The 15,679-nt window shown below is 42.5% G+C and overlaps 1 protein-coding gene across 1 annotated transcript in view; it reads right to left on the reverse strand.

Moving 5' to 3' along the window:
* slc8a4b (solute carrier family 8 member 4b) overlaps window positions 1-15,679 on the reverse strand; it is a gene marked incomplete at both ends in the record, with an annotated part of 43,424 nt that overhangs the window by 18,237 nt on the left and 9,508 nt on the right. The window contains one exon of the mRNA XM_080052476.1: window positions 15,205-15,397. Coding sequence (XP_079908602.1) covers window positions 15,205-15,397 — 193 coding nt within the window. The remainder of the gene's footprint in view (window positions 1-15,204; window positions 15,398-15,679) is intronic.

The raw sequence follows: 15,679 nt of genomic DNA on the forward strand, positions 1-15,679 counted from the left end.
AAGGCAGCAGCATAGTGCACAGTGTGCACACATTGATTTTCCCCCTGGTCATCATTTATAACCCGCTACTCTTCTCCCTTTTTCTCATTTAAAATTCAATGTTCTTTATTTGCATATACGTATAGGCAACTGGGGAAAAGCCCTTTCTTGCAAAGAATAAATCATATGACGTGAGTAAACATCGGCATAATTATTATTTAATGGGACCACATTTTTCCTCTCTTATCCCATGTGGTTTTATATTGGGCTTTAGTTGAGCACATTGACAGGAGAGAGGGGCAGATATTATTGTTTATTTTGAAATGTGTTATCTGTGGTGCCATCAGAGGACAAAGTATTTTCTTCCTGTATGTATTTTTTAGTGCCTTCTCATTCTCTTTCAGCCGTGTTTGATGTGTGACTTGGGGAGCGTCTCGTGAGAACAAGACTGCACTTTACAGTTTTCAAGAGGGAGTGAAAAGAAAAAGAAGGGAAACCGCGGAGTGTGAGTGAGGGTCATTAAAACGTAAAGGACAATATGTTAAAAAAATGAGGAAACTGAAGTGAACGCGTGTTTCCTGAACAGCCCATGCATATATGCATCTGTGCATAATGAGTGTGAATCCACTGGATGTATCACCTATAGACTTTCACAGCCGCACACACCTCATTGACTTCCCTTCCCCTCTTTTTGCATAGTTAAACAACGCTCAGGATGTGATTCACACTGACAGCACGGGGGTGTGGGGGATTGAAGGCGTCACTGAAGATGTGACACTCGTGACTTCAACTCTCAGCTATGTTTTAATGGCACTTTGCCTTGCTTCTGCCACTTGTTGAAAAAAATCTCCTCACAAGAGCGTATAAATGTTGGAGTCAGCCCCAGAGTTTTTTTCTTCTTCATAAACAACTGATAAAGAGGCTTCACCTTAGGCCTTCAGACATGACAAACAGGCAAGTGTTACTTTGTGGAAAAACAGGGAGCTGAAAAGAGGAGCCAATTTGCAGATTGTCACAGCTACCGTGAAACCTGTACTTACAAAGTGCAAATTGGCTTTGAAGCTGCGGCGCAATTTTGAGCCGTCATTCTAAATAAGTTTTTTCCCCCCTCACACTTTTCATAAACAACTAAACACGGCAAATGACTTTTGAAAATTTGAAAGTCAAATGTAAAGGCGTTTGACTTGTTCTGATCACTTTACGGGTTCATCAACACACTACATAGTACATACTACATCAACACACTACACTACATCAACACACTACATAGTACATACTACATCAACACACTGCACTACATCAACACACTGCACAGAGTGAATCTTTTACAGGCGGTTGCCATGGCGATAACCACGTCACACAATGGCCACCGTTGCTCTCCCCGTCTTGTTGATGTGTTTCATAAAAAGGTTGTTTAATTCTTACCGCTGCCACTTCTGCCCCTAACTGCCCACACCACAAACCCTTTTAGCAGCTTTAAATTATACATCGCCATCAGCTTCCTGCAGCTAAGAGATGCACAGAGTGAGGGATGGATGGATGGATGGATGGATGGATGGGTGGATGGATGGATGGGTGGGTATATGGATGGATGGATGGATGGATGGATGGATGGATGGATGGATGGATGGATGGATGGATGGATGGATGGATGGATGGATGGATGGATGGATGGATGGATGGATGGATGGATGGATGGATGGATGGATGGATGGGTGGGTAGTGGATGGATGGATGGATGGATGGATGGATGGATAGATAGAGGGGGAAATATTGAAAAAGGAGAACAGATAGGGAACAGGGATAATACAACATGAACAAACAAGCCAATGAATGTAAGGTTGAAGGATGGATCAGGCAACAGGGACCAGCAGATGGAGAGATGAAAGCCCAAGGCAAAGAGACAGCGAGTTAACTGCAGTGAGGGAAGAAGACTGTTAAAGGAGGAGAGGAAAACACACACACACAGATAATAGGAAGACAGACAGACATTACTTAAGCTTAACTAGTCCAGGGAAATAAGTGAATGACAGGCGGCCGTCCTTCCTCCTCCTCCTTGCCCCTTTCCTGTTGTCATCCCTCGTTCCTTTATGCTCCACACTCTTTCCCTCTCTCTCTTTTTTCTCTCTCTTTTTCTCTCTCATCTCATCTGTTCTCATGTATGTTTCAATGCTTCTCATCTTATATTTATGTTAGGCTGCCGTGGAGAACGAAGCTGTTTGAAGAAGGTCTTAACACAAAAGACAAAATTCTGTTTCACTTGCATCACTGTTGTTTGGATGGGCATTAGGTGTAGCATTGTATCTATTATTTATATTCCAGCTTGAGAAGAAATATGCCAGGACTCCCTTATCATTATCATGATACATTACATAGACCATTTCTACATGTCTTCTTCGCCGGCCTAGTTTGGGTTTTCATATTTCAGAAATCAAGAGGGATGTTATAAAGTATTAGTATGACACACAGCAAAAAAAATGGCAAAGAGCAAAAAATAGAAAAAGACCGGGCTCGATATCCTGGAAAGATGAATGGAGTGGTAAAGATTTAGGGTTCTGATGTTATCCAAACTATGAGTATACACCTTGTTTGGCGACCATGCCCAACATTCATTCTTGTTGTCACCTAAACAAACACAATTTTTTTTATTTAAGAATAAGGCTAATCACAAAGACCCAATCTGGTTGGATGTCATTCTACAACAATGGAATACTTAAGCTATATGTAGAAATCCCTCAAAGTATCCCAACAGTGTTTTTAATGCTGTTACAAATGAACACAATACTGATATAATAAAGACCTTGAAACTAGATGGGTATTTCTTCAAGACACAGGATCCACATTAAGATAATCATATCTGTTAATACTGTGCTTGTCCCCCACCATTCCAATTACATTACAACAAACCACTTCAAACAATAAGCCAAGAGCCTTTTGGAGCCCCCTGTAGTGCTAGGGCAGTGGGTGCATTGTTGCCCTCTTTGCCCAGTTGGTAGCCCTGCCTTGATCTACACTAGGATATAAATGACATTGCGCTGGTTTGAACAATGTTCGGGCTGCACAGCATGAGCTTGAAATGTCCACTGTGTGATAAAGGGTTTCAGTAGTTGAAAAATGAATGAGGGCAGCGCTTTGGTCCTCACAAATGTAGGCAATCTGTTGTACGTGTGTAATGACGCCTTTGGCCTGATTGTCTGCTATGAGCAGCCCAAGGTGAGGACCTTTAGACAGTGAGATATATATATAAATATATATTTATATCTCCATGCCAACCGCTGCCAAGCACTCTTGCTGCTGCTTGCCAAAAGTGCACACGAAGACACACACACACACACAGACAAAGACACACACTCTAATTGTGAGCCATTCTCCGAGCATCCTTTACTCCTCCCGTCTTAATTGTTTTCGCCCGGTCCTTTTTATCTGCTGTCATTCTCTCCCTCTCTCTCTTTCTCCACCTCCACCTGCCCTTTACTCACTCTTCCTTCCCGACAATTCACCCGTCTCTCTCTCTCTCCCAGAGCCTATTCGTCTTTTCTCTTTGATATCTCCACTATTTCTCTATCTGCGCTGCCTTTACCTTTGCCTAGCTTTTATCTATCACTCACAACACCTGCACAAGTGTGTTTAAAACCTAGAGGCTGTGAGAGTGTTTATTTTCTATATCATTGGATGTCAGTGGAAATGAAAGTAAGGAAAGGAAAGTGAATGAGCCAGGGAGAATAGAACCCAAGCAGTACTGTAATATAGCTGTATCATAAATGTTCTACAGAGAGAATTTCATAACTCGTTTTGTACCTGTTTAGGTACAATGTGTAATCAAATGAGCAGCAGAGTGTATTTCTGTGTGCAAGCACAGTATATGTTTGGCCTGTCCCGACCTTTTAAAAGCTGATGCTAAACTTTCTTAAGCCTTTTTTTCTCCTACACACACACATAGTTTGAACTTCACCTTCAACTATCACTTACACACACACACACACACACACACACACACACACACACACACACACACACACACACACACACACACACACAAGAAAAGAGGAAGAGTAGAACTTTTAAAGGGAAATAAAGGAGGCAGGAGAGCGATTATAAAGTGAAGGGCGATAAAGACGGAGGGCAAACAATGAAGCGCTGGGGAAGAGAGTGCAGCGAAAGAGAGAAAAAAAGGAGTAAAAGAGGTGAGAGTGAATGGATGGGGAAGCGATAAGACGCCACGGCCATGATATATCATCCTGTAAAATGAAGAGGGAGACGCAGACCATCTCTGTGATGGGAAGAATAAAGATAAAGAGATGACAACACTAAAAGATGAATGCAGCTGAGGTGGAGGACAAAAAGAAAGAGAGAGTAATAAAGGAGGGGAAGGAGGAATGTGAGACAATGATCACGTTTATGTGCACAGCATATTCTAAATAAGGTCCATACTCCAGTTAAGACAATATTCCAAATAAAGACTTAACATGCTCAGCAGCTACGGGAATAATTCAAATTACATATCAACGTGCATGTTCTGAAAAAAACAGCAATGTTCACTAGTAATGGTCGGTGCATTTTGTCCCCAGGTAATAATTCCCGTCACATCTAAGTCAAACGAACACTCCTTATGTCATTATCTTTGTCTTGTATGGTATTGTTTTGTCAGCCAAAAATGACACCGCTTCCTTTAAGGAGCCTTGTTGCATGTTAACACATTAGTTCAACAGCTGTAAATCAGGGCATGTGTCACAAACTGTGGTTAATGCCGAAAAAGGTCGGGAAATCTGAATATTTAAAGAATATTTAGTGCGACTTAAGTGTATACATGCCTCAACAATGCGATTAAAATGGGAATAGTCCACGTCTTATTGTGATTATGGATTGCCTTACTCCGACTATGACATCATTCTGATTAAGATGAGCAGAAACTGCTGTTTACATGGCAATGTCTGATTCAGAAAATGATCTTATCCAGGTTAATATGAGAGCATTGCAGTGCATGTTAACCTGGTCAATGTGTTTAATGGAGTCAGATAAAGAGAAGAAAAGGAAGACGGACTGTGTTGGAAAGAGCACAGGGAAGGAGGGTGAGAGATGTGAGCTGGGATGGAGAGCTTGTGTGAGTCACGTCTCCTCCGCAAGCTATTAGTGATTTAATCACTCTGACATCACTTTGTCTGTGTGTGTGTGTGTGTGTGTGTGTGTGTGTGTGTGTGTGTGTGTGTGTGTGTGTGTGTGTGTGTGTGTGTGTGTGTGTGTGTGTGTGTGTGTGTGTGTGTTACCCTGAGCTTGTGCAGTCAGGAGAAACTGGCTCATCTCTCTTCCACAGCGGCACGCATTCATCATGCCAGAGTCAGAGTTTCTCAATCTACGGGGCTGTGACCCAAAGCAGGTCGCATGGTTCCCTACTGGTGGAGCGATATACCACTCAATCTCTATCTGTCAAGTAACGTGCTGGGAAACTCCACCGTGGTTCAAGTTAAAATGAAAGAACAACCACGAGCAGGAGACGCGTTAACACCCAACTGAGATGAGCACAAATGAGGTAATGGCGGAAAATGTTTAAAATGTCTAAGCATCTTCATGCAGGGTCTATGTTGAGGAGTGGGACAGCTTCAGAAAATAAACTCCTCCTTGCAAACACACTGTTATCAAGCAGTCAATCAATCAATATCACTGCTCATTGACGTCATAGCTATTGAAGAGTATAGTTTGAATACTGTTATTATTAAGAGCAGAAATGACCTGTATTTAGAGAAAATTGTTTGAAATAATTTCTTTATAAATGCCAACTGCCCATTACCAACCCCCTCTCTCTTCTAATGACCTGTTATCCGAGCACTTATCTGATATAATAGCAGCGACTGCATTCACCACTTTGTTTTGCAGAATATATTCCCTGTCACATGTCATTAAGTCTGACCAGTGTTTCTCTAGCACATACTGGACAACAACAACAGTTTTGCTAATCCCCGCCGTGGGACAGCAGCAGACAGTCTGAGCCAGCATCATTATCATTTCCCTTCATTAGACCCAGGCTGCTGCCGTCACAGTCGCATCCAATCATGTAACAAACAGAGGTCACTGCTCAAGATTGAATCAAACAATCCCCCTCTGACCAATGTGGCCAATGTGTGGTCCAAGCAACAAGGAAACAAGAGGGGGTGGCAGACAGACACAATTCGCCAAGATTTCCCCAGGATGTGAATGGACATGAGTAATATATGTGAGAATAAAACTGATGGAAAAAGTCCTGGGGCTGTTTGTCAGACACAACAAACAAGCAGAACATGCTACATAAGGTTTTTTCGTAAAGCTGTGATTTCCATTTCTGAATTTATTTGATGCCAAACGATGAATTGAATAATTGTGAAAATAAGATGCAGATTAATAAGAATAAGTAAATGATAAGAATCATAAGTCACAGCCCTCATCAATCAGGTTAGAGTTTTGAAGCCATGTGACACAGGAGAGAGGAAACCCATGACACTTGACACTTGAAAATTGTCAAAACTTGAAATGAGCTTTTGGACATTTCAAAGAGGAAACTTAAAATGTAGACACATGGTTAACGAGTGAACCACTTCAATGCTTTACACTGTGGTATTTAAGCACAAATACAGCTTCCACCTCCAGTCTCTTTCGGTGGCAGATGGTGGAAGGAGTGATGAACTCATTTAATGAACCATTTCCCAAATGTTTATCCTCTTCTTCTGCAGAAGAAGAAGAAGAAGAAGAAGAAGAAGAAGAAGAAGAAGAAGAAGAAGAAGAAGAAGAAGAAGGAAACATAAAAGACGTGGAGGATGCAGTGTGGGATTATGGGAAAACTAGGCCTTTCAGAAACAGGAGCAGTGGTGCGACACGGTTCCAGAGCCCTCCCACAACATCTGTGCAGCGGTTTAATGCCAGGAAAAGTGTTTCAAGAAGCTGCGAGAAAAAACTTGCAGTCAAACTAAATACATCGAGGAAAAAGTGTCACTCTTGCTTACCCACCCTAGAGCTTCTGCCCTGGCCTTGTCGGTCAGTGAACCCAGCACTGCTCTGTGGCCTTGTATGTTTAATGCGGTCTAGGCGTGGCAGGGTGGGTGTGGGCCAGTGGAGCAGGGAGGCCCAGGGTAAGATGTATGTAGGGGGTAGAGCCGGAGCATCTGTCCCCCATGTTGAGGCTCTAATCATGGGCATGGGAAGGGCAGGGGCAGCCTGTTGCTTCAGCTCCTGGTGGGTCCCACAGCGGTGATTACAGGGTGTGTGCATGTCCACGGGGGTTTGATCACAGGGATGCTACAGTGTGGGCATGCCTGTGTGTATGTGTGTGTGGCCGCAGGACTCTCTGACCATAGGGTGTGTGATTTTGTGTGTGTGTGTGTGTGTGTGTGTGTGTGTGTGTGTGTGTGTGTGTGTGTGTGTGCAAATTTTTTTCAGCTCAGATCATTTCTATGAGGTGTCCAGAACAACATACTAAAAGTCCTAAGAAATCCTAGTTGAGGAAATATGTTTAATTCTCATCAATCCGAGGTGTGTGCCAATAAGGCGAGACACCAATACATCCCAATAGGACTATTTTTTTTCCTTTAGTCCTATCAAAATGAAACTTTACACAATGAAACTATCCATGATAATTAAAATTTTTGGATTACAAGTTTCTTTGAAAAAAAAATGTAATATGCAAATGAGCTATACACTAATCATACTTGTGCCCAAAATAAACCCAAATAGGCTTAACTTTTTCCTTCACTCCTACCACAATACAACTTTGCATAGTAAAAGTATACTTGAAATGTAACTTTTTTTGTATTACAAAATACTATTTAAATGAATTTGAATATGCACATGAGCTCCACACTTATTGAATATCCATCATCGTACTGCCAATGGGTGATGGCGATGCTGCTTTTAGACTGGCCTCTAACCTGAAAAACTGCCTGGCTTACCTGCCAGGGGTATAAGCAGGAGATGATAGGGATGTTAAACGGAAAAATTGAAGAACAGAGAGGCAAAGGCACGGAGGATAGAAGAAAACATAAACAACAACAACAACAAAGGGCTAAAAAAGCAGACAGCCAGACATAGACTGAGGCAGTGCAATCCCTAAAAGTCAAAGCTGTTTTGTAATGTAGCATCGCAGCACCCTACCGCACAATACAACTATGTCCTATAAAATCTGCAAATGCACCTATATGGTTTTTGTCTTCATCTCATGCCCACAAATCAACAGACTTCTCTACTGTAAAGATACTGAGACAGAGGAGCCGGGGGGGGGGATTAAAAAATGGGTTATCAATGTGTTTAGAGGATGCTAGAGGTGCTCTGTGTGTGTGTGTGTGTGTGTGTGTGTGTGTGTGTGTGTGTGTGTGTGTGTGTGTGTGTGTGTGTGTGTGTGTTTGCCTGCATGAGTCCGTGCGTGCGTGTGTGTGAGACACTGCCAGTTGAATTACTGCATCACCCTGGATAATGTCAATAGGCAAACAGCAGACGGCAGCTGCCACATCGATTTCAATACACAGCTGAAATATAAAACACACGGCCTTGCACACATGAAGGCAAACTAGTGTACACACATAGACACGCACGCACCCACACACGCGCGTACACACACGGTGAAAGCCTCCAAAGTTGTTAAAGATGTTGACTTAAGCTTCTTAACTTTGACTGCTGTGACATTAGAAGAGATGAAGAGAAAGAGGGAGGGAGGGGAGGGAGGGGAGGGAGGGAGACAAAAAAAGAGTGAGTCAAGACGCAGCGAGGAGGAGGAGAGACAATAACAGGCAGAAAAAGGGAAAGAGGACAAGGCAGGATAAAAGCACGTGTGTCTTCTATCTCTCCGCTAGAAATTCATCTCATGTTTTTATCTGCTCTCCGTCCTTTTCTCTCCATCAGGCAGACCGTGACCGCAGACACAAACGCGATCTGACTCTGTAATCGTCATAATCCATTCGGCCGAATAATGTTTTCCTTTACTAATTAAAGAGCAAACAATGGACGTGCATCTCACACACTAACAGGCTCACTAGCTCACTGTGGCCGTACTCTTAGAAATCTGACTATAAAGGGTTGAGATAGGGAAATGAGAGATGAAATGAAAGAGAGAGAGAGAAAATGTTAGAAGGGAAATAAACGGGGGAGCGTTATCACACGCTTCTTAGTATTTCAACTTTCAGCGGCGACACATGACTGCGGGAAAAACAAATCCTTCAGAAGACAACGTTAATCAAAAAACAACATGGCTCCCTCTTTCAACTCCAGCTATTTCTCCATTTATATTCTTTATCTTCCATTCTATTTTTCCGTCTCCTCCTTGTCGCCTTAACAATGGGAGGGATCAAAAGTTGCTAAGGCAACGCACAGGGAAAGAATATTCAGAGAGAGAAAAAGAACCTGTCATCCCTACAGAAACAAAGGAATAGAATTCTGACGTTTTTCAGCAGAAAAGCAGACTGCAGGGAAGTAGTGAAACAGAGGGGGGTTGAAAGTGTTTATCTGTCCATTAGCAGGATGTTAAGGGGATGCAGGGCGTGGAGAGGAGACAATGCAACTGCCGGGAGTGAAGTTTTTCCTGAAATGCACAATAAATATGTGCCTACTGTCTAATCTTATAAAAAGATTGAAGGGCCTATTTGAACACTAACACTGTTTGTCTATCCTGCCTCTGGACTGCAACCTTGTTCTGATTCACAGCTTTTAATGATGGAATTCTCCAATGATGTAACTGATGTGGGCAGAAAGATCAACGCTCCTTTATATAATTTGACCAAAGCTGGATAAAACTAAATCAAACTAAATGAGGAACAACTCAAGACAAATGGCATGTGACACAACAAACTAGACTATGTACTAGGTATGGGGTACAAATACATACATACAAACTTATCTCAATTATTAATTATTAATATTTAATGATGGTTAATGTTGTTGTTTTACTTTTTTAACACATTTGCATTGTGTTTGTTCTTCCTTGTTGTCAAATTAAAAAAAAAAATTCCACACACAAACTCTGCAGCATAAATATGCCCAACAGGAAGCGGTTTGCATACTAACCAACCAGAATGCAGAATGCATGCTGTGTTGATGACAAATACCAACCCACTGCTTAACATTTTTTAACATGACAGATTCACGCAGCGCAGTATGCAAACAGCCTTACAATAATCTAAATGTGTTTCTACTGCAGGATTGGTTTATTTCACTATTACCCATGATGCACAGCAGTGTTATGCTGGTGTATTCTCACTGACAATGAGGAATACAATCCAAAGCTGCTGCCTGGAACCAGTGTTATCTCAATATGAATATAAGCAGTTTATTTATTAGGGCACAATGTGCTTAAGATGCTACAGTGTTTGCCCTACAGTGTTTGCCCTGTGTGTGTGTGTGTGTGTGTGTGTGTGTGTGTGTGTGTGTGTGTGTGTGTGTGTGTGTGTGTGTGTGTGTGTGTGTGTATTCGTGTGTGTGTCTGTGTGTTAGTACACCCAGACACACACACACACACACACACGCACACACACACACACACACACACACACACACACACACAAACACACGAACGCATCTGTACAGAAGGACCCACTCTTGAATTCACTACTCTCACAGAGAACAGCTCTTGGGGATTTGGTTAGTTCAAAGGATGCTTTATTTTGGGAAACAGCTTTGGGTTAGTCACCCTACTTTGGTGACAGACGGAGAAACAGGTTGCAAATATCAAACACTCTACAAGCACTGTGAAACACGCAAACACCCCCAAACACACTCGCACGCACACACACGCACAAGCTTTCCTCGTATTTTCCTCCCTCTCTCTCTCTCTCTCTCTCTCTCTCTCTCTTAATTCCAAGAAACATCCCGCCAAAGGGAGAGTGACTTGTCTAAAACTTGCAAAGCTGAGTACTCATCCGCCTGCAGCAAATGCATGATCACAGCTCCACTGACAGTTAAGTCAAAAACACGAGGAAAGTCGTGTTGGAGCTTCATTAACAGACAGCAGGGCATGGCAGGATTCTGGGACTACATAGGAAAGTGGTGATATGGGTGATGCACTTTAAAGGGCTGTTTCAGTGATCTCTATGATCTCGTCAAAACAGAAACAATGATGTCTCCTTTAAGAGATGAGTGAAAGCATGCCAGTTGAATTGTGAACATTTGGCTTTAGCTTCAGACGTTTAGCACAATTACATGTCTGTAGCCATCAATGACACATATAAGAACCTTAAACATGATGTGCCATGTTTTCACTCATTTAAGGAGATAATGTTAGCATCATTAGCTATGTAGCTATAGTCGTAAAGTAATTTCTCCAAAATCAGTGGCTACCTAGAAAAGAGAAGGCTGCTTTTGTATATTGTTTCAAAGATGTCTATGAGCCTTGAAGGTTAAACTTGCCACCGTTATTATAATGAACTAAAAAAGCTTGTTGCTTGTAGAATGAACAGATTGACAGGTGAAGCAAGGGGAACTAAAAGGGTGAGGTTTAGGGAACAGTGGGTTACTGTGTTAAGTTTAAAACCGGTGTATCTTGCAATTGTTGGGAAAAAGTAAATATAAGGTTAAAGCCCCAGTTGCAAGTTGACAAGGTTTTTTGGTTCTTAAACTATTTTTAGCAAAACTGTTGCAGATGGTTTGCTGAATGTATGAGCGCGCACACGCACACACACACACACACACACACACACACACACACACACACAAGATGGTGATTAAACAGGCGTTGGCACAGTTTGGTGGCGCCACCTGTTTGAAATTTATAATGAGTAGCCAGGGGAGAGGACCCCACACACTGTCATACACACACACACACAAACACAAACACACACACACACGCACACACACACACACGCACACACACACACACACACACACACACACACGCACACACACACACGCACACACACACACACACACACACACACACACACACGCACACACGCACACACACACACGCACACACACACACGCACACACACACACACACACACACACACACACACACACACACGCACACACACATACTGTATACTTGTCTGTGTCTTTGGCTGAGACTCTGTGCTGAGCCGCGGGTCGGAGGAAGGCTAAGAATAAACTCGCCCTGCTGAGCCTATCTCTCTCTCTCTCTCATACACTGACACACACACACACACTTCACTTTCCCTTTGACTTGTGCACACACACACACACACACACATGCCCTCTGACTAACAAAAAGAACAAGAGAGAGAGAGAGAGAGAGAGAGAGAGAGAGAGACATAGAGAGAGAGAGAGAGAGATGGAGAGGGACCCAGGAGATTCTTAAGCTCCGCTAGCGAACAGGGGGATAAATTAAAAGAAGCATTCATTGGCTGAACAGAGTTAAGGCTTTTTCACAGTATATAAATATACATTCCCTGTATTATGTGATAAACCATTCTTTCACTGCCTTTGCCCACCACTTCTGTCTGCAGCTCATCATGTATTCACCAAACAAAGACGTCCCTCTTCAACTCGTCCTCTTGCCATCTTTCGACTCTACACCCCTGACCTGACTCACTCCTCTTTCCCCCTCTATTTACAGGAAACAACCGTATATGAAAACACATCTTTCCGTGGGACTGCATTTCCACTTTTTCCTACGATGTGTTGGGCACACACACCGAGCAGTTAAGTGCTGCACCTTCCATAACATTGGGAGACTCACAACGAGGGACAGATTGGAAAAAGAAAAGTGAAAATCAAAGCAGCGAAAAAATTTGATTTCTTCAGTAGAATCCTACATTTCCCATAATTCAACAGGGCAGAATCTCATATGTACAGGAATTTTCTCTGTGGTATCACACCATTTTTTACGACTTAGAGCTTATGAAAATGAGCTGAAACCCCCCTTTCCCTCTCCTCTCCTCTCCTCTCCTCTCCTCTCCTCTCCTCTCCTCTCCTCTCCTCTCCTCTCCTCTCCTCTCCTCTCCTCTCCTCTCCTCTCCTCTCCTCTCCTCTCCTCTCCTCTCCTCTCGTCAGTTCAGCTCCGATGCCTTTAAGACATTTCCCAGAGAATTTTAAGCAGCAACAACTTTTGAGCCCACTCCAGCAGACAGGTAATAGATGCAGGCTGAGAGAAGAAAAATACAGTATGGAATGAAGAGGGGGGAGAATGGAGCGATGGATGGAGGTGTGGAGTGTGAGTAATGTCCGGGTTGTGATCCAGCTAAATTGCCTTGGCAGCAAGTCCCTCTTCTCTGAGTAAAGGGTTAGACAGAGATGGATGGATGGAGCGGATGAAGTGGAGAGAGGGAGAGAAGAAAAGAAGAGAGAGGAGGTGAGAGTGACAGCGGAGGAGGGTATGGGTCAGTAAAAGGGTAGAAAAGGGCAATAAAGGGAGGAAAAGTCTGTCAGAGGAAATAAGAAAAGGTGAAAGAAGAGAGAATGGAGGAACATGCAAATGAGGAGGAGAGGATTGCAAAAGTCAACCAGCGCAGAGGAAAATGTCAAATGTTCAAATAAACCAGACAGTAATGTTAGGCATGGCATGAGATAAGATAGAAAGTAATGCTTCATCTCAAGCCCCATATTTCCCTGCTATTTAGTATTTGGTGGAAAAAGATTTAGGATGTCCCGATACAGGTGGTCAGACGCAAAATGCATAAAAATGCTGGGATATCATAATACATCCGGTCATAGTTTTTGGTGTATAAATCAACATGATTTGAGGGCGATTGTGACTCACGCTCCACTGCGCATCGGAGGTTACGTCACATCGACTGAGCCTGAGTGTAAACAACCAGCAATGCAAGGGATATGTATAAGCACGATGCAAGTTCATGGCGTGATGTTATGATGAAATGAATAATTAAATGTATGTCCCAATTGTATGCCTATTGCATGCTAACTAGATGATTTTTGGAGTATGCGATGTAGGAGTATGCGATTTGGAACGCAGGGACAGACAGAAAGTAGCCACACAGAGCAAATCTTAGGCAAGGGAACGACAGAAGAGACCATAAGAAGGGAGGTGGAGGGAGGAAAGACAAGTGAAGCGGATAAAAGCAGGTTTACAATAGTGACAAGCATTTCAAAGGCGCATTGATGAAACAAGAAAAGGAAACACGCAGAGAGGGGGAGCAGAGAGAAAAGACATGAAAAATTAAAGAGGGGGAGGGATATTATGAGGGCTTATTTTTTCTTTCTGTTTTGTTCTTTCTTCTTAAGTCCATCTTCTTCTAAAAGAAACACTGGTGCAGCCCAAAGATAACAGTGGATTAAGTGTAATAACAAAGTATCCCTGACATTATCACTGCAAACAAGGCACATTCATAGTTGTTATTGTAAAATAAATATGCATTATCGGTAAATAGGATTCATTTGTGTCATTTTGGCTACAACATTTTGTTAGTGTTTACCTTAACACGTCCTGAAGAGACACCTCATACGCTAAATGTGATTTATTTCTAACCCATCGGTTTGAAATCCATTGTAAATGTGTTGAATACATTTTTTGACAACTACAGAGATTCTTTTACAACACTCACTCTTTAGTTCTGGAAAAAAAAAAGTTCAAAAAAGGTTGTTCTCAAGAACGCAGAAACACACTGCATCTTCTAAGTCATTCTCTGAAGGCAAGCCACATATGAACAGCTTTTGGACATTCCCCCTGAATGCCCTCACTGTCACATTGGTCCTCATTCAGATACTAGCACAAGCACACACGCACCAGCACGCACACACACACACACACAAAAAAACACACACGCACGCACACACAAACAAACAGATGACTTGCTTTATCAGCCCCAGGAGGCACTGAAGAAAACTGCATTCCCAAACGCTTTATGTATTGGTCAATTTAACATTGCTAACATCAGCATATTAAAAATTAATGTGGCCAAGGACGCAAGAGCAATTTTATGACTACATGTGTATGTGTCTGTGGGTGTGGGTCTGTGTGTGTTTGTGTGTACACGGGTCTGCAAGCATTTTAATTTGGGCTAACCTACCTTGAAGAGTGGCATTAGTATACAGTTATCTGCCTAATAGAGTTATTTACATTGTTAGTTCAGGTTAAACACTCAATTAGCCTAAACAGCAATTCCTGAATGGATGTCAATCACAAGGACATGAGACAATATATCAACATCTTATTAATAAACAAAAGGTATATCGCCTACTGTGGATTTGTTTTTATATGTTGGGCAAGCTTTTTTAGATTGTTGTCAGATGTTGTGTTTCAAAGTGCATAGAATGTGTGCTTAATAAAGTAACAGTTTGTGACCAAGGTGTAAATGTACTTACATGGTTTCGTCGTTCTGAAACTCCAGCTTGCCGGCTGCTGGTTCATAGTCGTCCCCTGCTCTAGCGGTGCCGTCCACTGTGCGGTAGGGCACTGCTACCAGACCACGGGCCCCAGAAGTCCTCAATACCTTCACCTCCATCACACCCACACTCTCACTCACTTTCTGACTGGACGTCTCAAAGGTAAAGATACCTGGAAGAAAGACATAGAAAGGAGGAATATAGAGTGTATACTCCACGAGGGAGAAAGACTAGACAGGACGTGAAATATGAGGTTAATAAACACCCACGCTCTCTCACTCGCTAGCTTGTCCTCCGAGGTGTGCGATATGTATTGGGATAGGGATAACACATTATTACACACCCACTCTCTCCAGATAAAAGATAATAGGCATTAGGTGAACACCCACTCTACTATCAGTCTCCCTCAGTTTAATTCTGCCTGCATGTCGTCAAACTCCTGTAACTGAATAAA

Source organism: Ammodytes marinus, assembly GCF_949987685.1.
Source record: "Ammodytes marinus genome assembly, chromosome: 23".
In the NCBI taxonomy this organism is placed as follows: domain Eukaryota; kingdom Metazoa; phylum Chordata; class Actinopteri; order Uranoscopiformes; family Ammodytidae; genus Ammodytes; species Ammodytes marinus.